Raw genomic sequence first — 24420 nt, 5'->3', positions numbered from 1 at the left:
ACATGTGAGCTTCCACCACTTCCATGCTGTCACATGTGAGCTTCCACCACTTCCATGCTGTCACATCTGAGCTTCCACCACTTCCATGCTGTCACATCTGAGCTTCCACCACTTCCATGCTGTCACATCTGAGCTTCCACCACTTCCATGCTGTCACATCTGAGCTTCCACCACTTCCATGCTGTCACATCTGAGCTTCCACCACTTCCATGCTGTCACATCTGAGCTTCCACCACTTCCATGCTGTCACATCTGAGCTTCCACCACTTCCATGCTGTCATATCTGAGCTTCCACCACTTCCATGCTGTCACATCTGAGCTTCCACCACTTCCATGCTGCCACATCTGAGCTTCCACCACTTCCATGCTGTCACATCTGACCTTCCCCCACTTCCATGCTGTCACATCTGAGCTTCCACCACTTCCATGCTGCCACATCTGAGCTTCCACCACTTCCATGCTGTCACATCTGAGCTTCCACCACTTCCATGCTGCCACATCTGAGCTTCCACCACTTCCATGCTGTCACATCTGACCTTCCACCACTTCCATGCTGTCACATCTGACCTTCCACCACTTCCATGCTGTCACATCTGAGCTTCCACCACTTCCATGCTGCCACATCTAAGCTTCCACCACTTCCATGCTGCCACATCTGAGCTTCCACCACTTCCATGCTGTCACATCTGAGCTTCCACCACTTCCATGCTGTCACATCTGAGCTTCTAACAACTTCGAGCCGTCCCGTCTGTGCCTTCACATCCACACTGGACTTCAGAGTCTCACCCGTCCGCAAGAGCCGGCACCACTGGTCCTGGCAGTCGTGCATTTATGTCCTTTGGGGCTGCGCCTGAAAATCCCTGTATAGGGGTTAGCTCTAGGTTAGCTCCTCCAGGGGAGTCCGCTGTACTGCCCAGTGGGTCGAATCCCGGATGTACGCCACTCCTTGGCGACCGTAACACTAACTATATAAAACACAGAGGACATGGTAGAGTGAATGAGTTCTTCTCCTTAATGGTCGGTCATTGACTTTGGGATGAATTACAACGGTCCATTATACTCCGCGAACGGCGTCCTCCTTTTCCTTAGTTCAAGTTTTCTTTGTCCCAGATTATATACGATTTAGCCCAAGTTAAAAATGCGTTGTAAGTCGTCTTCTGCCTTAAGAACTCATCGGATGAAATATTTCAAGGCCGGCAGGACTGGAGTTATTGAATGGTGGAGGTGGTCAGCGGGGACTTACAAGTGTGGCTGCCCGGGAGCATATCAAGTAGACTTCAAAAAGTAAATATTCACATATTCTAAGGACCCATCTCGCGTTCTCCGCAGCTTTAAATACAACTGAGGAAGGGCACACGTCTGAAATGAAGGCCCACGGGGTCCATCTGGCAGAGGTACAGCTCCTATCCTCTCATCACCTTACCATGTTTTATTCATTTTGACTTATTTTGTTCTGTCACAGTGAAAGACTTCTCTTTATGTTGACCTCAGTACTTTTCACGTTAAATTACAACCTATTGATATTCCTGGCTCAATTTGCTGAGATATTATATCAACAGCTGTCAAAGCTCAAGCCAAACGTATGTATTCTTAAAAAAAAAAAAAAATAGGACGGCAAAAATATATTAGTCAATACAAGACGAGCTAAAAAATGCAGCGCTGATCCGACGCCTTCTGCCTTACTTAGCATTATTTGCTCTCGTTATGATGTATAGAACATCGTTTTTGTCTTGACCTTCCAATGTGCTCCTTGTCAATTCCCTTTATGTCTCCAAATGCATAGATTGGCAACAAGAATAGCTTTATTTATAGCTGCTGAAAGAGACAGCGCGATGCTGGGAAACTGTCGATAGAGACGACTTGCGGAAAAAAAAAGGAGGAAAAAAAGGAGAAGATACGAAGCGGACGGGTAATTATTCTTCTCTTCTTGACAAGTGACGTTCATATTTCTTCAGAAAATTTTCCGTGCCGACAAACACCAAATTAATAGGATTAACCGTATGGAGCGGCCGAGATGCAGACAAACATACATATAATTCTAAGTAATAATAATGCGCCATTATCTATGCTGAACAGGTGCTATACAAGGAAATTGCATTTACATTGGATAAACAATGATAATCCGCGGATAAATAACGGTAATGAGGATTACGTATACATTGCTGGAAGAATCAGAGGGTGGTTATGGCCGGGCTTCACCGCTGTAGGGTGTGTGCATACCGAGGTATCAGTCATTAAAGAGGACCAACCACCAGGATTCTCCTATATAATATAAAGCCAGTGCTATACTGGCGCTATCATGCTGATTCTATACATACCTTTAGTTGTGAGATTGGATGTATACTTTCTGAAATACAGGCAAGTAAAGTTTGTGAAATGCACTGTTATTTGATTGATAGCAGCTACAGAATATCTAATAGGTGGGTGGGGTTTTGCAAGTTATACCCACCCCTGCCTGCCAGCCTGTCCTTCCTCCCCCTGTCTCTGTTATTATAGGGGAGGAAGGACAGAAGGAGGAAGGACAGGCCAGCAGACGGGGCGGGAATAACTAGCAAAACCCAACACTCCTATTAGATATTCTGTATCTGCTATCAGTCAAGTAACAGTGCATTTCACAAACTTTACTTGCCTGTATTTCAGAAAGTATACATCCGATCTCACAACTAAAGGTATGTATAGAATCAGCATGATAGCGCCAGTATAGCACTGGCTTTAGTTTATATAGGAAAATCCTGGTGGTTGGTCCTCTTTAAGGCTGTGTTACCATGTCCTGTAATCATCCATTGGCTCAGATCCTGCAGAGATCTGTTGGCAAAATTATGTCTGCTGTATCCATTTTTTAACATTAGTGTCAATTGAAAACGGATCTGTTAGTGAATTGCTATTTATCTTCTATGTGAAATGGATCCTGTAAAAAAAAAAAAAAAAAAAAAAAAAAAAAAAAAAAAGCAAAATCCAAAATAAATAGCAATCCATTAACGGTTCCATTCTCCATACACTATTGTTAAAAAAAAAAAAAAAAAAAAATTGATCCAGCAGACATCAGTTATTTAACAACAGACAAGAAAGATGTGTTTGCAAAACATTCTTCCCAATGGATCTCTGCAGGATCCGTTCTAACAGATGATTACAGGACATGTGAACTGAGCCAAAGGGGTACTTTACATGCTGCGACATCGCTAGCGATCTCGTTAGCGATGTAAAATTCTAGATCGCAAGTGCGATCTTTTGAGATCGCACATGCGTAAAATGACCTATGTGCGACCTCAAAAGATTGCACTTGCGATCTAGAATTTCACATCGCTAATGAGATCGCTAGCGATGTCGTAGTGTGTAAAGTACCCTTAAGACTGGTGTTGGGTCTGAGAATAAGATGCGGAAATTCATTAAGAATCTCCATGCACCTCGCCAGGGACCGTACTATAGTAACATGCCTGGCAGAAGGAGCGCTGACTCTAACTCTGTAAATTAATTTACAGGAGGATGTAGCCATGCCCTATAAACTGGAGTAAAAACACCATAAGGCTAGTTTCACACTTGCGTTGAACGGCATCCGTCACAATGCGTTGTGTAACGCATGCGACGGATGCCTTGCAAAAAGTGTGATAATAAAGGCCACGGATTCCAGTGAAATAACGCGTTGCGTTAAGTTTTCTTTAGCCGAGAGATAAAGAGAGAGCCCGCATCTTCACCGCACACATCCCGACATCACCGCACACATCCCGACATTACCACCCTCATCTTCACCGCACACCCCCCCCGACACTACAGCCCTCATCATCACCGCACACACACCAGCACTAGCACACCCGTCATTCACACACTCACACACACACATTACCTCAGTAACGTCCCCGCTGACAGCGCGATTCACTTCAGTTGCTGCGTGGAGCTCACAGGAGCGGCGGTGTTCTACTGCCGCTCCTGTCAGCTTCATGTAGCAGAGCTGGATGCGTTGCGGGACCTCGCGTGGATTACGCCGGACCTGGAGGGGTATTTGGGGATTTTAATAAAGTGGTGAAAGAGTGGGTTTTTTTTGTCTTTTATTAAAACTACTATTACTTACAGCAAGATGGAATTGCAGCTGTATATTGCTCAGGCCAAAAGACTACTACTCCAGCAGGATACAGCTAAACCCCCACTAGGTGGAGGCAACACAGGTGCAGGTGGAGCCATTCACACTCACTTCCAAATATGGAGGAGGTGATGGCTGGATGGTAAAACTGCACACTGGTGGCTTGCATAGAGCACTGTTCACACTAGCAGACGCACAGTCACAAACCCGCAGCCTATTAGGTGACGCTCATACTATTAGATCAGGCGGGCTGCCAAGCCGTACCCCCACTGCGCGCTACGTAGGGACAGAGTTTCTGTCCCTACGTAGCGCGCAGTGGGGGTACGGCTTGGCAGCCCGCCTGATCTAATAGTATGGGCGTCACCTAATAGGCTGCGGGTTTGTGACTGTGCGTCTGCTAGTGTGAACAGTGCTCTATGCAAGCCACCAGTGTGCAGTTTTACCATCCAGCCATCACCTCCTCCATATTTGGAAGTGAGTGTGAATGGCTCCACCTGCACCTGTGTTGCCTCCACCTAGTGGGGGTTTAGCTGTATCCTGCTGGAGTAGTAGTCTTTTGGCCTGAGCAATATACAGCTGCAATTCCATCTTGCTGTAAGTAATGATATTTTCTTTTTTGCTTTTTTATTTTATTAAAACTAAAGGATTTTTTTCGGGTGTATGTGTTTATTTACTTTCACTTATAGGTTAATCATGGAAGGTATCTCGGGGAGACGCCTGCCATGATTAACCGAGGACTTAGTGGCAGCGATGGGCTGCTGCCATTAACTCCTTATTACCTCGATTGCCACCGCACCAGAGCAATTCGGGATGAGCTGGGTAGAGTCCCGGGACTGTCGCATCTAATGGATGCGGCAATTCCAGGTGGCTGCTGGCTGATATTTTTAGGCTGGGAGGCTCCCCATAACGTGGGGCTCCCCATCCTGAGAATACCAGCCTTCAGCCGTGTGGCTTTACCTTGGCTGGTATCAAAATTGGGGGGGACTGCACGCCGTTTTTTTAAAATTATTTATTTATATATTGTACTGCACGATATAGACGCGCCCACCGGCGGCTGTGATTAGTTGCAGTGAGACAGATGTCACTCAGCGTGGGGGCGGGTCTGACTGCAACTAATCATAGGCGCTGGTGGGCAGGGGAAGCAGTGAATACGAGATTGACTAATGGGCGGACGGCTTTTTCAAAAGAGAAAAAGCCGCCGGAGCTTTGTGACAGCTGTGCAGCGTCGCGCCCGTGATCGGTGAGAGAGGGGATGAGAGGGGGGAGAGAGACCAGGAGGGATGCGTTCTGGATGCGTTTTTGACAGTGCTGTCCCACGGCGATTCAGCTCTGCTACATCCCTGTCCTGTCACAGCAGCACCATAGAGCATGACTGGCAGCTGAAAGCAGACAAAGACAGAGCCGCGTGATGAGAATGAACTCGGGTGAATCTCTGATGTCAGTGCTGCGATACAGGCAGTAGTGCGGGGCCCGCAGCTGTGACTTCAGAGGTTCACCAGACAAGTTAATTGTCATCACGCGGTTCTGTCTCTAGGTGCTGTCTTGAACTCGGGTGGACCTCGGACGTCAGTGCCGCAACACAGGCAGTAGTGCGGGGCCCGCAATTGTGACATCAGAGGTTCACCCGAGTTCATTCTCATCGCGCAGCTCTGTCTGTGTCGTCGCCTGATTTCAGTGACAGCAGCACAGCTTGCGTGGTTCACTTCAGTCACTCGGATGATTTGCTGTCACAGGTGGAGGACTTCAGCTGTGGCCGCGGGTACCCCGTGTGACGTCACCGCTGATAGCGCAACTCAATTCAATTGCTGCGTGGAACGCACAGCGAGCAGTAATGCTCTTTGGACGCTTGCATGCGAGTGTCAGATGTACCAGTGCTGGAAGCGTCATGGGACCTCATGTGGATTACGCCAAACCTAGAGGAGTATCTGGGGTGTTAATAAAGTGGTGAAAGAGGGTGTTTTTTTGTCTTTTATTTAAAAAAAAAAAAAAAAGGATTTTTGGGTGTTTGTGTTTATTTACTTTCACTTACAGTTTAGTGATGGGGGGTATCTCATAGACGCCTGCTATGACTAATCTAGGACTTAGTGTCAGCTATGGGCTGCCATTAACTCCTTATTGCCTCGATTTTTACCGCACCCGGGCAATCGGGATAAGCCAGGTAAGGTCCCGGGACTGTTGCATCTAATGGATGTGCCAATTCCGGGCGGCTGCTGGCTGATATTTTTAAGCTGGAGGTCTCCCAATAACGTTGGTCTCCCAAGCCTGAGAATACCAGCCCCCAGCTGTTATCTTGGCTGGTATAAAAGTTGAGGGGGACTGCACGTCGTTTTTTTTTAATTATTTATTTATTGTACTGTATGATATAGACGCGCCCACCGGCGGCTATGATTGGTTGCAGTCAAACAGCTGTCACTCTGTGTGTGGGGGGGGGTGCTTCTGACTGCAACCAATCATAGGTGCTGGAGGGCGGGGGAAGCAGTGAATATGAGATAAGTCTAATGAGCGCCCGGCACTTTCAGAAGCAGAAGAGGGCGCGGGAGCAGTGTGGCAGCTACGCCGGTGATTGATGAGTATGAAGCAGAGAGACAGAGAGCCAGACAGAATGGAGAAAAGTTGGTGACCTGCGTTTTTGTTGACAAAAAAGGATCCAATATGCAACCAAGATGCAGTGCAAAACATTTTGGTTGCGTTTTGGACACACCTCATTCATTTCAATGGGTGGAAAATGTTCACAAAACGCAATGAAAAAGTGGCATGCTGATTTTTGTTAGGCAACGATTTTGACAAATATTTGTCAAACTAAACACTGCCTAAAAAAAGCAACTGCGGATGGAAATTCTGATTTATCATAGACTTTGCTGGGGAAGTAAAACGCATGCATTTTGTCAATGACACCCTGCAGTTTAAAGTGTAACCAAAACGCTAGAAAAAAAGCAACGTGTGCACATGGCCATAATCCAAAAACTGCAAAGCATCCCCTACCTACACAATCATTGGGAGTCTGTCCAGTAGGATCTCAACTGATTACAAGAACAGGACTTAGGCTACTTTCACACATCCGGTTTGAGCCCTGCGGCTCAATCCGGCTGTGAAAACTATGCAACGGATGCGGTGAAAACACCGCATCCTTTGCATACGTTTTTACATGCGGCAGGTCCGGTTTTTTCCGGTTGCGGCATGCTACTGAGCATGCGCAGTGGAAAATACCGCATGCGGCGACCGGATGCGGTTTTTTCCGCATCGCGCCGCATCCGGCCTCCATAGGGATGCATTGAAAAATGCGCCGCAGCGGCCGGATGCGGCGCGATGCGGTGTTTTTTGCCGGAGCAAAAAACGTTGCAGGGTACGTTCGATCCGGCCGCCGCATCGGCTAAATCTGCCGCATGCGGCAAAAACCGGACCGAACGCAAGCCCCTACGGCACAATGCGGCACTAATGTAAGTCAATGCAAAAAAAACCGCAATCGGCGTTACAAAAGCCGGTTGCGGTTTTTCTGCAGAACGCCGTATTGTGCCGCAGAGCAAAAATCCGGATGTGTGAAAGTACCCTTAGATATGCCCCATTAGAATGGTACTTGGGCAGCACATGCACAGCACCGGTCCATTTATTGTCTATGGGACTGTCAGAGATTGTCACTCAGCAGTTCTATAAACAATGAATGGAGAGGTGGAAGGAATGAGCAGCTTAATAGGATATTTTAGAGCCCCGTTCTCTGGTATGATAGGCAGAACCCCAGCAATCTGCATGTTATCACCTATCCTGGTGAGAACAGATTACTTGCCAAGTTGGCAATAAGCCTTTAAAGGTTCTGTCCATCTGTGCAACCAATTTTTTTTTTATTGCTAATGCATCTACAATGAAAATCAAAGTCACCTCGGAATAACTCAATCACAAACGTCCTACCATTTTGTTCACAGTCTCTCCTTTGTATTCTAATCCCAGTGTCTCTTTTTTCCCACAATTAACTTTGCAGATAGAGCACCGCCTTTGTCTCTGGGCTATATGTGGAATTACAGTTCAGTCCTATTATAGAACAAACTAAATGCCAGACAGCCACAAAGCAAACCCTCTTTTCTAAGCTAAGACAACCCCTTTAAGGGTGACATAAATGACAATCTTGATGTTCTCACTGGAGCCATGAAACTCGCCTTTTACCACTTCAAAAACTGAAAAGGCAGCGGAGCTTTCTAAAACGCCCAAAACATTTTGGGAGATCTTTGCAAATTAAGTTTCCACTGTACTTAAATGGAATCTGTTGCCAGGTTTCTGAGAGCAGCATAAGATAGGGTCAGAGATTCTGATTCCAACGATGTGTCACTTACTGTGCTGCTTAAGTGTAGTTTTGAAAAAAACACTGTTTAATCAGCAGGAGATTATCATTGCAGGACTACTTGGCTGCTACAGGTAGTCCAGCATATTCATGAGCTCTTTAAAACTGCTAGATCTGCAGCAGAGAAAACATGGATTTTATCAAAATGACAGCAAACAGCTCAGCAAGTGGCATATCGCTGGAATCAGGGGCTTTGTCTACATTATACTGCTCTCAGATGGGGGCGCAAACACCTGGTGACAGATTCCCTTTAATGGGGAGGTTCACGTCTGGAAATAGTCTTATTTAACACTGAAGAGAAACCCAATAAAATAAAAACATTCTCCACTCCCGGACTGGCGCTGTTCCAGCATTGTCAACACCGTGTCTAATAGAAATCTGAACGCTGCAGCCCATCAGCGGCCACTGACCGGCTGCAGCACTCATGAAGCCATCGGATAGCAGAGTGCCAAAATTGCTAGTGTGCACCGTCCAGGAGCTCCTGTCCTTTTTTATTTCACTGGGGCCAATTTAGCACTAAAAAGGGGCAGACCAGTAGTGGACGTAGCGTACAACCCCTTTAAAATCTATAGCGTTGTGGGTTTGACAATTAGTGGCAACCGCTGACCTCACAGTATCTCCAAAAGAAAAAAATATATATAATATAATATAATATAATATAATATAATATAATATAATATATATATATATATATATATATATATATATATATATATATATATATATTATATACACAGTACAGACCAAAAGTTTGGACACACCTTCTCATTCACAGAGTTTTCTTTATGTTCATGACTCTGAAAATTGTAGATTCACATCTCATCAAGAGAATGCCAAGAGTGTGCAAAGCAGTAATCAAAGCAAAAGGTGGCTACTTTGAAGAACCTAGAATATAAGACATATTTTCAGTTGCTTCACACTTTTTTGTTAAGTATTTCATTCCACATGTGTTAATTGATAGTTTTGATGCCTTCAATGTCAATCTACAATTTTCAGAGTCATATAAACAAAGAAAACTCTTTGAATGAGAAGGTGTGTCCAAACCTTTGGTCTATACAATACAATACAATACAATACAATACAATACAATACAATACATACATACATACATACATATATATATATATATATATCTTTCCCTTTAAATGTGAAAGAAAATCTACATAAGAGGATCTGCAATCCTGGAGTTCCCAGATTTTCATTAATAGAAACAGATGACCTTTTGTAGATCTGCATCTTTGATTACTCCGCACGTAATCCTCCTCCCATATGAATCAATCAGGCTTCACGCACACATTATATACAGGAGCGGCAGCTTCATCTGCGGGCCGACGTCACGGCGTCTCGGCCATGATCAAGTATTGATTGACATGGGAAGCACATTCTGTTGCAGGAGAAGTTTGCACCTTTCTGCCAACAACAAGGTCAGGAGCCTCGACAACAAGGTGACACCACGGTGCGAGCTCCCACCGAGCTGTGGGCAGGTTGAGTGTCTGTCATTAAAATGCATTACCCGTTTATAGTTTTATAGATCTGAGGGAAAGTAAATTACAAGCAGAGTATGGCTGGAACCGTATGGAAAGTCCGTGCCACAAGAGACAACGCTGGAAGCTGACGTCTTCTGGAGAGAACAGCCAGGCGGGGATATACAAGAGAAGAAACTTTACTAATGCTTTACAGTGCACTAAACATATTAGATTGCAGTAATACATGAAAATTTGTAATAAATCGCTGTATGGAAAAGTGCAATCTTTCTCCTCTAAATTCACTTTATCTGTCTGCAGGCGCTTGATAAATGCCTCCCCTCCACACACTTCAAAAAAAAAAAAAAAGTCATCTAGAGTTATACAGTAAGGCCTCATACTCATGGCAGCATTTCTCGTACTAATGTTAACCAGGTTATATCATACCTATAATAGTGGATGGGGCATTTCACAAACGCAAAATTGTCAAGATAAGTCTGATTGTAGATCAAAATCGGGAATGCCAATCTATGAGTCTCTAAACAGAATTGGACAGCCAATATTCAGACTGTTAGGCCCTGTACGCACTAGAAAATGGAATTTTCTTAAGAAAATTCCGCAGGCTCTGAAAGATTTCTGCACCCGCGGGAAAAATAACGCAAAAAAACCCCACACCTGAATCCGCATGCGTTTTGTTGCAGATTTGGTGCGTTTTTTCCGCAGATTGTTCCCTGCGGGATTTCACATTAGTGAAATCCCGCAGCTATCTGCGGAAAAGAAGTGACATGCAATTATTTTTGCTGCAGGAATGCCACAGCAAAACCTATAGCTGTCAAAATCTGCATAGTGCGCACAGCATTTTTTTTTTCCCACAGGTTTTGCTGGTGAATCACAGCAGAAAGGTTAGGAACATTTTCTGCAGTGAAATATGCAGCAAATCTGCGGGAAATCCGCAGTAAAAACCTCCTAGTGTGCACAGAGCCTTAGATGAGAAACAAAAAAAAAAATATTTCCTATCTGGATGAAACTTTGACCAAACTCTCATGAAACTCAAAAAATAATGAAACTTGGGACAGATTTTTTCATACAAAAATATCACTGATGTGTGAATGAAACCTAAATGTAAAAGAAGGTGAAGGGGAGTGCGGCTGCAGGTAATCTCTTCTGGTGTGTATGGGCTGAGAGTGGAGATAGAGACCATGAAAAACCCAAAGACTCAAAAAGAAAATAAGCAAAATCCGGCAAAAGGAAGGAAACATTGGGGCCGATTCATCATCGTCAATTTGGGCTTTTTATGGAATGATTTTCTTTTTTTTATTGCACCATAAAGTGAATCTGTCAGGTGCAATATGCACCCCAAACCATGAGCAGTTCGGGGTGCACATTACTAATCCCTGCCTAACGGTCGCTATACCTAGCAGCATAGATAAAGAAATCTTTAGAAAAAGTATTTCTAAAGATCCTTTATGATATGCTAATGAGCGCAGGGACAAGTCAAAAGGGTGTTATTTCTTGCGCTTATTCCGCCCTCTTAGCATGTTAGTATGCCCACATGGACGTATTAACATGCTATTCAATGCAGCATCATCAGCGGTGACGCACGTACATGTGTCAGCTGTGACTGCGCTTCTGAATGCCCGGCAGGCACTTCCAGTCATGCGCAATATGAAGCCTTGTGTACGCGTCCCAGCTTCAGAGGGGTCTAGTGGACATGACCAGAAGTGCGGGGACTTCTGATCAGCAGACACAGGTATGTACATTACTGCTGGTGATTCTGCACTGAATAGCATGTTAGCACGCCCATATGGGCATGGTGCCATGCTAAGAAGGCGGAATGAGGGCAGGAACTAACGCCCTTACGACTAGTCCCTGAGCTCATTAGCATATCAAAGGATTGTTAGAAATACTTTTTCTAAAGATCTCTTTATCTATGCTACTAGATACAGGGACGGTTAAGCAGGGATTAGCAATATGCACCCAGAACTGCTCGTGGTGCTAAGTGCATATTTGCAGCTGGCAGGTTCCCTTTAAATATCTGTTTTGCCCCTTTTCTTTTTGTTCATTAATGCAGGTGATTACCCAAATTCATCTTTTCGCCTAAATGATCACCCGACAGAATCTGGTGCTGAGAAGATGAAGAACTTAATTTCTCGATCATCTGTCTCAGCATATATTTGACTGTACTTATGTGAACCATCAGACTGCACTCAGATGACATGCACCTATAGACTTGTATGGGTGCGCATGATCAGAAACTTGCTGACAATCGCAGCATACTGCGATTTTTTCCTCAGTCTGGTTCGACTCAGGAGAAGAAAAAAAAAAAAAAACGATCGGATCTGCTGCATGGAATAATATTGATTTGCGTGCAATGCGATTTTTCTCATAAGATTGATTATTAGGATTTATGCACTTTCATGCCATCACACTAATTACCACTGGAACAGGGGGTCTTGAGGATTGTCAACCTACTTCTCTCTCAGGTCAATTTGGGCCGTTCTTCTCCCCTCCAGAGGCCCAGCAAAGACTCATAATTTGAGTTTTAGTTAAAATACGTTGTTTGGAAATAGAGCCCTTCAATTTAATTGGTTTGTTTTCTTATTGCAGAGTCAAATGTTCAGCAACTTGTGAGGTTTTACAGGAACAAGACAGACAATGATGTGGAGAAGGTGTCCTGGGTCCCCAGAGCCCACACATCGGGGCTGGTCACATATAATGTAACGTCACCATCTTTACTCGGCAGCATTTTCCTGAGATTACATAGGTTGAAGAAAGACCCAGGGCCATCTAGTGCAACCTTCCTCCACCAATTCTACATTTTGTCACTAAAGTGGGGTTTACACACAGCGACATCGCTAGCGAGTGTATCCCCCCCGTCGGTTGTGCGTCACGGGCAAATCGCTGCCAGTGGCGCACAACATCGCTAATACCCGTCACACATACTTACCTGCCTAGTGACATCGCTGTGGCCGGCGAACCGCCTCCTTTCTAAGGGGGAGGTTCGCGCGGCGTCACTAAGCGGCCACCCAATAGAAGCAGAGGGGAGGAGATGAGCGGCCTGAACATGCCGCCCACCTCCTTCCTTCCTCATTGCGGGCGGCCGCAGGAACGATGTTGTTCCTTGTTCCTGCGGTGTCACACGTAGCAATGTGTGCTGCCGCAGGAACGACAAACAACCTGCGTCCTGCAGCAGCAACGATAATCGGGATTGGAACGACCGGACAGGTGCAGCTGTGCTGGGGGAGAAAATGGTGAGACGGATGGAGGAGCTTTTAAACTAGGATCGGGGGGGAGGGAGGGTAGAGGAGCAAAAAAGGGGATAGATAGAGCAGATAGAGACAGGGAGACGATAGGGGTCAATGAAGGATTAGGGGGGGGATGGGACATACAAGGAACGTAGGGAGGCTAGGAGTAATAAAGGTGTTAATACTATTAAATGTCTACTACTGGCAAATGCAAGAAGTCTTGCAAACAAAATGAATGAATTGGAGACTCTTATGTCAACCATGGATTATGATGTGGTGGGCATTACGGAAACCTGGCTGGATGAAAGCCATGACTGGGTGACAAACATACAGGGTTATAGTACATTTAAAAAGGACAGGAAAGACAAAAAAGGTGGTGGGGTGTGTATATTTATCAAATCTAACCTAAAACCTGTGTTGAATGATGACATTGGGGGGAACTGCAACAATGTAGAGTCAGTATGGGTAAATGTACATGGGGAGGGGAATAATGGAAAAATGCTAATTGGAGTTTGCTATAAGCCTCCTAACATACCTGAACAAATAGAGGATGAATTGCTGGAACAAATTGAAAAGGCAGCTAATAATAATAATCGGGTTCTTATTATGGGGGATTTCAACTATCCAGACATTCAGTGGGACATAGAATCTTCTGGTTCTGCTAAAAGCTGTAAGTTCTTATCTACCATTCAAGACCATTTCCTCTCTCAGATGGTAGATGAACCGACAAGGGGAGATAATTTGCTAGATTTGGTCCTGTCAAATAGACCGGATACAATTTCAGATCTACAGGTCCGGGAGCACTTGGGCACCAGCGATCATAATATGGTAAGCTTCAACATAATATTCAATAGAACATTTCAAAGGGGGAATGCTAAAACCTGGAATTTTAGGAAAGCTGATTTCAACAAATTAAGGGAAGGGCTTAAATGTGTAGATTGGGACAAAGTCATGGTAACTGGGGATACTGAACATAAATGGGGAAGGTTTAAGGATATATTGCTAGAGTCCTGTAAAAAACGTATACCCTCTGGTAATAAAATGTCCCAGAATAAAAAGAAACCACTATGGATAAATAAGACTGTACAAAGTATAATAAAACAAAAACAAAGGGCGTTTAAAATCTTAAAGGCTGAGAATACAGAAATAGCATTTCAGGAGTATAAAGATATCAATAGGCAATGCAAAAAAGAAATCAAACAAGCAAAACTAGCTACTGAAACAAAAATCGCCAATGACATTAAAATAATTCCCAAAATCTTTTATAAATACATTAATGCCAAAAGGAAAACAAAAGGATAGTATTGGCCCCTTAAAATATAATAACAAGTTAGTTATAGAGGACAAACAAAAGACTGAGATATTAAATAGGCATTTCTCTTCTGTGTTCACCAAGGAACTGACTGTACCAGGCATCATTCAACAAGTGAAAAGTCAAAGTTCACCACCCGATATAATTAATTTAACACAAGAAGAAGTATGCCTACGTCTGAGTAAATTAAACATTGACAAATCCCCAGGGCCAGATGGCATTCATCCACGAATATTGAGGGAATTGAGCTCCGTAATTGACAGACCTCTGTATCTTATCTTTTTAGACTCGCTTGTAACAGGGTTGGTGCCTCAGGATTGGAGGATTGCTAATGTGGTACCGATATTTAAAAAAGGTAAGAGGGTAGATCCAGGCAACTACCGTCCAGTAAGCCTGACATCAGTAGTATGCAACGTTTTTGAGGGCATTTTAAGGGATGACATGCAAAAATATGTTCCAGAAAATAATATAATAACTGACAGACAGCATGGATTCATGAAAGATAAGTCGTGTCTAACCAACCTGTTGGGGTTCTTTGAGGGGGTAAGTGCAAACCTGGATATTGGTAATGCAGCTGATGTGATTTATTTGGACTTTGCAAAGGCATTTGATACTGTACCACATAATAGCCTTATACTAAAGCTCCAGAAGCAAGGACTAGGAGAAACTATATGCAACTGGGTAAGGAATTGGCTAAAAGATAGGAAACAAAGAGTAGTCATAAATGGAACATTCTCTAAATGGGCCATAGTCAGCAGTGGGGTGCCATAGGGATCTGTGCTTGGACCGATTCTTTTTAATCTCTTTATTAATGACCTTGTGGATGGGATTGATAGTAAAGTGTCAGTCTTTGCTGATGACACCAAACTATGTAGGATATTAAAAACTGACCTTGATAGTATAATATTACAAAAAGATCTGGATAAGATGTCAGAATGGGCAGATACTTGGCAAATGAGATTTAATGTTGATAAATGTAAAGTAATGCACCTAGGACGGAGTAATCCTATAACTGCGTATACATTAAATGGAAGTAAACTCGGGACTACAGAACAGGAGAAGGACTTGGGTATTCTCATTACAAATAAGCTGAGCAGCAGCACTCAATGTCAGGCAGCAGCTGCTAAAGCAAACACGATTCTAGGGTGTATAAAAAGAGAGATTAGATCCCGGGATCCCAACGTATTGTTACCTCTCTATAAATCACTTGTAAGGCCACATCTGGAATATGGGATTCAGTTTTGGGCTCCACATTTTAAAAAGGACATTCAGAAGTTAGAGTCAGTTCAAAGGCGGGCAACTAGACTATTACAAGGAATGGAGGCCGCCCGTATGATGACAGGTTGAAAAAGTTAGATATGTTTAGCTTAGAAAAAAGACGTCTCAGAGGAGATCTCATTTATATGTATAAATACATGTGTGGTCAATATAAAGGACGGGCACATGACTTATTTCTTCCGAAGACAACACTAAGGACCAGGGGGCACTCACTGCGAGTGGAAGAAAAGCGATTCCGACAGCTAAATAGGAAAGGGTTCTTTACAGTTAGAGCGGTCAGGCTGTGGAATGCCGACCACAAGAGGTAGTAATGGCAGATACTATAACAGCTTTCAAAAGAGGGCTGGATGATTTCCTCAGTACACAACATTGTGGGTTATAAATGACTTTGTGACCAAATGTAGAACTGGTGGAGGAAGGGTGAACTAGATGGACCTAGGTCTTTTTTCAACCTTAGTAACTATGTAACGATAAGGTGAGTATTTTTGATCGTTAACAGTCGTTCCTGCGTTTCACACACAACAACGTCACTAACGAGGCCAGATGTGCGTCACGAATTCTGTGACCCCAACGACATCTCGTTAGCGATGTTGCTGCGTGTAAAGCCCCCTTAAGTCATTTATAACCAACAATGTTACATGTACTGAAAAAATCATCCAGACCTATTTTTAAAGGGAACCTGTCAGGTGTAATCCGCACCCAGGACCATGAGCAGTTCTGGGTGCATATTACTAATCCCTGCCTAACCATCCCTGGATATAGTAGCATAAAGAGATCTTTAAAAAAAGTATTTCTAAAGATCCTTAATGATATGCTAATAAGCGCAGGGACAATTCACAAGGACGTTCTTTCCTGCGCTCATTCCGTCCTCTTAGCATGCCCACAGGGGTGTACTAACATACTATGAGATGCCCATCTCCCAGTATCATCGTTAGCAGTGACGCACGTACCTGTGTCCGTTGCACCGCCTCTGACACCAGGCTTAGGGTCAGTGCGCACTTCCAATCATGTGCACCACACCATTGTGAAGCTGGGACGCATGCACCAGGCTTCATAGTGCGCATGACCGGAAGTTCGTGGATCATGCGCACGGAGCCAAAATTCAATGTCAGGAGCGGTAGAAGTAGAAAAGTAAGTGCAACCATGCCTCTGACGCTGCACATTCATTAGCATTTTAGCACGACCCTGTGGGCGTGCTAACATGCTAAGGGGGCCAACTAGCCAAGGGAACTAACACCCTTGCAACTAGTTGCTGGCCTCATTAGCATATCATAAAGTATCTTTAAAAACTTTTTCTAAAGATCTTTTTATGTGTGCTACTATAGGCTGGGACTGTTATTCAGGGATTAGCAATATGCACCCAGAACTGCTCTAGGTTCTGGGTGCATATTGGACGTGACAAATTCCCTTTAAAAGCTGTTATAGTATCTGCCATTACTACATCTTGTGGTCGGTATTCCACAGTCTGAATGCTTTAACTGTAAAGAACCCTTTCCTATTTAGCTGCCGGAATCTCTTTTCTTCCACTCGCAGTGAGTGCCCCCTGGTCCTTAGTATTGTCTTTGGAAGGAATAAGTCATGTGCCAGTCTTTTATATTGACCACACATGTATTTATATATATATATATATATATATATATAAATGAGATCTCCTCTGAGACGTCTTTTTTCTAAGCTAAACAAATCCAACTTTTCCAACCTGTCATCATACGGGAGGCCTAAATTCCTTGTAATAATCTAGTTCCCGCCTTTGAACTGACTCTGACTTCTGAATGTCCTTTTTAAAATGTGGAGCCCAAAACTGGATCCCATATTCCAGATGTGGCCTTACAAGTGATTTATAGAGGGGTAACAATACGTTGGGATCCCGGGATCTAATCTCTCTTTTTATACACCCTAAAATCTTGTTTGCTTTAGCAGCTGCTGCCTGACATTGAGTGCTGCTGCTCAGCTTATTTGTAATGGGAATACACAAGTCCTTCTCCTGTTCTGTAGTCCCGAGCTTACTTCCATTTAATGTATACGCAGTTATAGGATTACTCCGTCCTAGGTGCATTACTTTAGGCTGGGTTCACACATAGCGACAGCGACAACGACATCGCTGTTACGTCACCATTTTCTGTGACGCAACAGCGACCTTGTATGTCGCTGTTATGATCGCTGCTTAGCTGTCAAGCACAGCGACGCAGCAGCGATCATAACGTCGCTACGTGTGCAGAGAGCAGGGAGCCGCGCACACTGCTTAGCGCTGGCTCCCTGCTCTCCTAGCTACAGTACACATCGGGTTAATTAACCCGATGTGTACTGCAGCTACATGTGCAGAGAGCAGGGAGCCGCGCACACTGCTTAGCGCTGGCTCCCTGCTCTCCTAGCTACAGTGCACATCGCTTTAATTAACCCGATGTGTACTGCAGCTACATGTGCAGAGAGCAGGAGCCGGCAGCACAGGCAGCGTGAGAGCTGCGGAGGCTGGTAACGAAGGTAAATATCGGGTAACCACCTTGGTTACCCGATGTTTACCCTGGTTACAGCTTACCGCAGCTGCCAGATGCCGGCTCCTGCTCTCTGCTCGCTTCATTTCGTCGCTCTCTCGCTGTCACACACAGCGATCTGTGTGTCACAGCGGGAGAGCAACAATAAAAAAAAACGAACCAGGGCTGTGTGTAACGAGCAGCGATCTCACAGCAGGGGCCAGATCACTGCTCAGTGTCACACACAGCGAGATCGCTAATGAGGTCACTGCTGCGTCACAAAAAGCGTGACTCAGCAGCGATCTCGCTATGTGTGAAGCACCCCTTACACTTATGAACATTAAATGTCATTTGCCAAGTGTCTGCCCTTTCCGATATCTTATCCAGGTCGTTTTGTAATAGGTTGTAGCTGGAGTTTTGTATACAGCTTCTGGATTCTAAAGGCCGTCACACACAACGACTTACCTGCGATCCTGAAAACGATGCGACCTGATAGGGATCGCAGGTAAGTCGCTGGGAGGTCGCAGGTGAGATGTCACAGTCAGATCTTACCAGCGATGCAGGAACAATACAGGTCGCAGTAGCGACCTGTATAACGATCTCAGCAGTCACTGTGACCCTGTCACACAGTGTCAAACACAGCGATGTGTCCTGCCCAGCAGGACATCGCCTTTGAAGAAAATGGACCGGACCAATCTGCAACGACTGGTGATCTCACAGCAGGGGCCTGATCGCTGGTAAGTGTCACACATAATGAGATCGCTAACGGGATCACTACTGCGTCACAGAAACCGTGACTCAGCTGCGATCTCGTTATGTGTGACAGTACACCCCACCCCATTGTAAATTATCTAAGTATTAACAGTCGCCAACTGATTCTGTTATCACAGACAAGTATTAAACAGCAGGCAGGGTGCAATTATACAGGACTCTGAGGGGACAGATAGTATTCTGGTCATTTGGAGAAAAGAGACTATATTACTTATACCACAGACCTCAGCTGCTGCGGAACATCTTTTCATTTAGTGAATAGAATATTCCAGCAGCAAAGGGGGGGGGAGTGTGTTAGGCTGCTGCAGCAGCACAGTGGATTAGGAGGTTCTGCAGTAGCAGGATTGTGTATTTTGGGGCTCTGTAGAGGCTAAGGTGTGTATTCTAGGGGGCAGCAGCAGCTAAGGTGCACACTATGGCATTCTGGTGTGAAATGGCTGGAATACAGCTTTGTGTAATATACTTTGCTGCTGATTAAGTTTTTAATAGAAAATTGTCATCTTCTGATATCTTTTTATGACGTGTATAGACCTAATCTATTAAAAAGTACAATACACAGTATGATTTGTGGAGCGCTACAAAGGAAAAATAAGTGGGCTCCAGAGAAAGAAGGAGTAGTTTATATATCGGCAGGTACAGATACACTGACGCATATGTTTATGTTTTAGTAAATTCTCAGTTGTGGATTGTCTTATTCTTTATCCACACCTTAAATAAGGGAGGTGCAGATGTGCCAAGTCAAGGATGGCACACAAAACTACAGAGAAAAGGTTTCCGACAGGGGGAGGAGATTCATTATGCAATAGGGGCAAAACTCAAAAACAATGGAGGCAAAGTAATCAGAGAGGTAAGGGGGACACACAGAAAAGTCAAAGTCAAAAAAGACAAAAGGGGTGAGGAGGTAGGCAAAGGGGTACAGGGGAGCCAGATGAGGGGGAGCAGGTGAAGCAGTGTTATCAGAGGGGAGAGCATTTAGGAAAGGCACTGTCACCACAGAGGCATGAGGGCACAGTCAACAAAGTCAGAGGGCCAGAGTCAAAAAAGGAGGAAAAAGCAGCATAGTGGAGGCACAGTCACCAGAGAGGCATGGTGGCAGTCACCGGATAAGCGAGGGAGACACAGACAAAGCACCGTCATCAAAAATGAAAGGGAGTCACCGTTATCAGAGAGGAGAAGGGGCATCAGAGGCAGTGCCACCAGAGAAGCAAGTGAGCTACATGAGGAACAGCCAGCAGAGGAGGGCATTGAAAACACATGAGGGCAGGGTCACCAGACAAGTGAGACTGCCACAGAGAAGGCACAGCCATCACGAAGGAGAGGGGGGTGTAAAAGAGGCAATGTCTCTGGAGGGGCCCAGTCCCGAGAGAAGCAAGGGAGCAACAGAGATGGGACTGTAAGAAGAGAGTCGAGGAGCAAGTAGGAGAGCACTGTTACCAGAGACGGGGGACGCGCGGTAGGGGCACTGTTGCCAGAGGCAGGAGGCGTGCAGGAGTGGGCACTGCCGCCAAAGACAGGTAGCGAGCAGGAGGGGGCACTATCACTAGTGGCAGGTGGTGCGTCTGAGGGCACTGTCACCAGAGGCAGGGGACACGCAGGTGGGGGCGCGTAGGAGAGGCACTGTCGCCAGAGGCAGGGGGGCGCGCAGGGGGGGGGGGCACTGTCGCCAGAGGCGGGGGGGGGGCACTGTCGCCAGAGGCAGGGGGGGGCACTGTCGCCAGAGGCAGGGGGGGGCACTGTCGCCAGAGGCAGGGGGGGGGCACTGTCGCCAGAGGCAGGGGGGGGGGCACTGTCGCCAGAGGCAGGGGGGCGCGCAGGGGGGGCACTGTCACCAGGGGGCGCGCAGGAGGGGCACTGTCGCCAGGGGGCGCGCAGGAGGGGCACTGTCGCCAGGGGCAGGGGGGTGCGCAAGAGGGGCCCTATCGCCAGAGCCAGGTGGTGTACTGTGCGGTACAGAGCAGTAATTACACATGAGCCGTGCAGTGCCGGCAGGGGGCGCTGTATTTCTGCACCAGTGACCCTCCATGTGACCTGCAGCCTCAGACGTCCCCCGCACTCTGTACAGCCGGGGCCCGTAACTATCAGACGTCCCCAGGACTCGGCTCGTCTGCAGACATAACTTGGTGTCACCCAGGTGACAGCTCCCGGGGTCACCGCACAATGCCGGCTGCTATGGCGCCGCAGACACCGGCTGTCCTCCATCCTTCCAGCCACACGCTCCAGCACCGCACGCCCGGCCCCGGCACACACTCCCAGGCAGACGCTCACCTCTCTGCGGACGTTTAATAACGAGTAATAATCATCGTTATCCACTTCTTCCTCCATAAAGGCCGCCGCCATCTTCACAACCTTTCACCTTGACCGCTGAGTGCAGCGAGAACATAGATCAGCCGGGAGGGAAGACGCTCCGCACAGCGCCACCTGCAGGACTGGCGGGGAACTGCAGCGGGATGGCGCCTTCAGCAGCTGGACAGCGCTCACCTGCCTGTGTGAGGGGCTCACTACGGGGGCGACGGCACTGCACCCGCCATACATCCCCGTGCCTCCAGGGTATGCCACATAGAGACAAAGCAGTGTGTAACATCCAGTCAGGACAATTTCTAGTCAGGGTGGAAATTAAAATGTGTGATTGGACCCAATGAGCCAGGTGTACTTACAATGAAAAGCCATTTCCGAATGTTCATGTAATCTTTTATGAAAGTTTCCACTTCTAATATCTGCACCGGACTATGTGACAAAGTCAGCTTTACTATATCACTGAGAGCTCTGTACTGGACTATGTGACAAACTCAGCACTACTATATCACTGAGAGCTCTGTACTGGACTATGTGACAAAGTCAGCTTTACTATATCACTGAGAGCTCTGTACTGGACTATGTGACAAACTCAGCACTACTATATCACTGAGAGCTCTGTACTGGACTATGTGACAAACTCAGCACTACTATATCACTGAGAGCTCTGTACTGGACTATGTGACAAACTCAGCACTACTATATCACTGAGAGCTCTGTACTGGACTATGTGACAAACTCAGCACTACTATATCACTGAGAGCTCTGTACTGGACTATGTGACAAACTCAGCACTACTATATCACTGAGAGCTCTGTACTGGACTATGTGACAAACTCAGCACTGCTATATCAGAGAGAGCTCTACACTGGACTATGTGACAAACTCAGCACTGCTATATCAGAGAGAGCTCTACACTGGACTATGTGACAAACTCAGCACTGCTATATCAGAGAGAGCTTTACACTGGACTATGTGATAATCTCAGCACTGCTATATCACTGAGAGCTCTGTACTGGACTATGTGACAAACTCAGCACTGCTATATCAGAGAGAGCTCTACACTGGACTATGTGACAATCTCAGCTCTACTATATCAGTGAGAGCTCTGTACTGAACTATGTGACAAACTCAGCACTGCTATATCAGAGAGAGCTCTACACTGGACTATGTGACAATCTCAGCTCTACTATATCAGTGAGAGCTCTGTACTGGACTATGTGACAAACTCAGCACTGCTATATCAGAGAGAGCTCTACACTGGACTATGTGACAAACTCAGCACTGCTATATCAGAGAGAGCTCTACACTGGACTATGTGACAAACTCAGCACTGCTATATCAGAGAGAGCTCTACACTGGACTATGTGACAAATTCAGCTCTACTATATCAGAGAGAGCTCTACACTGGACTATGTGACAATCTCAGCTCTACTATATCAGAGAGAGCTTTACACTAGACTATGTGACAATCTCAGCACTGCTATAGGTTGAATCAACCCTTCATTGAACTTTGTTATAAACTCAGCTCTACTATATCACATAGTCAACTCTGGACTGGACTTTGTGACAAACTCAGCACTGCTATATCAGAGAGAGCTCTGTACTGGACTATGTGACAATCTCAGCACTGCTATATCACTGAGAGCTCTGTACTGGACTATGTGATAATCTCAGCACTGCTATATCACTCAGAGCACTGCACTGGACTATATAACAATCTCACCACTGCTATATAACTGAGAGCTCTGTACTGGACTATATAACAATCTCACCACTGCTATATAACTGAGAGCTCTGTACTGGACTATATAACAATCTCAGCACTGCTATATAACTGAGAGCTCTGTACTGGACTATATAACAATCTCAGCACTGCTATATAATTGAGAGCTCTGTACTGGACTATGTGATAATCTCAGCACTGCTATATCACTGAGAGCTCTACACTAGACTATGTGATAATCTCAGCACTGCTATAGGTTGAATCACCCCTTCATTGAACTTTGTTATAAACTCAGCACTACTATATCACATAGTCAACTCTGCACTGGAGTTTGTGACAAACTCAGCACTGCTATAGCACTGAGTCAACTCTTCAATGGACTCTGTTATAAACTCAGCTCTGCTATATCACTAAGTCAACGCTGCACTGGACTCTGTAACAAACTCATCACTACTATATCATGAAGTCAACTCTGCATTGGACTCTGTGACAAACTCAGCTCTGGTATAGCACTGAACCAGCTCTTCATTGGAGCATTACTATAACACTTTGTCAGCTTTTCACTGGAGTCTGTGACAAACTCGGCACTACTATATCACTGAGTAAACTCTGCATTGGACTCTGTGACAAACTCAGCACTGCTATATCTCTATGTCAGCTCTGCTGTTCCACTGCTCCCTCTATACTGAACATATGGAAATTTAGTCGGGCCGGTCCGGTCTTGCCTTAGAAACTCCTTTGTAGCTCGGCTCTGCTACACTGGTTGCTCATTGCTGACTCTGCTTCATTAGATCCCATGATTCCCATTGCTCGTTGTCTTTACATCCTGGAACACTGGGGCACGTACGGGAACAAGTGACGTTCCTGGGGCTCAGATGTGAAGGTGGCGCGGGTTGTTGTTGTTGGCGGCTTTACATGGGCACCATGAGACGTGTACTTATCTGATGTGCTTGTACAATAAGTCACACTTCATTATCCTTACACAATATGTGACTGTCACTGCTGCCTCCGTTACTTCATATGCTCCATTGCAATTTTCTCATATCCGTTCTCCAATTACATAAGGCCATAGGAGACACAATTATTTTTTCTCTTGTTAATAACAAATAAAACTTCCTGGAATTCCTTCATTAAAAGCCATGAAATCCGACGAGGCTGGAAATGCATAAAAAGGAGAGATTCTCAAAAACAAAACCATCGATGGAACTTAGCAATGTAACCCAGGGGCATCTCGCATGTAGGGAGTGCTATGAATCGGCACCAGTAACCCAGGTTTATTTGTTATACTTGCTTAGTGTTAGTTTTCCATCCCACATAGTGTTTTGCATTTAGCCCAAAAAGTTATTTTCATCTGACGAGAGCACCTTCTTCCACACGCCATGTAGGAGACACAGCTAGAATGAAGGTATTCTGATCAGATCAGACCAAAGTAGAACTTTTTGGGCTAATTGCAAAAT

At 45.4% G+C, this 24420-nt stretch overlaps 1 protein-coding gene across 1 annotated transcript in view; it reads right to left on the bottom strand.

Moving 5' to 3' along the window:
• The window catches only part of DNAJC11 (DnaJ heat shock protein family (Hsp40) member C11), a 209611-nt gene extending 188288 nt beyond the window's left edge, over positions 1-21323 (bottom strand). The window contains exon 1 of the mRNA XM_075328892.1: positions 21211-21323. Coding sequence (XP_075185007.1) covers positions 21211-21282 — 72 coding nt within the window. The 5' untranslated portion in view covers positions 21283-21323. The remainder of the gene's footprint in view (positions 1-21210) is intronic.
• Between the last annotated feature and the right edge of the window lie 3097 nt (positions 21324-24420).

The sequence above is a fragment of the Anomaloglossus baeobatrachus genome, chromosome 11 (genome assembly GCF_048569485.1).
Source record: "Anomaloglossus baeobatrachus isolate aAnoBae1 chromosome 11, aAnoBae1.hap1, whole genome shotgun sequence".
NCBI lineage: Eukaryota > Metazoa > Chordata > Amphibia > Anura > Aromobatidae > Anomaloglossus > Anomaloglossus baeobatrachus.
The sequence above is the reverse complement of the archived record's forward strand: the minus strand, read 5'-3'. Positions and strand labels throughout refer to the sequence as shown.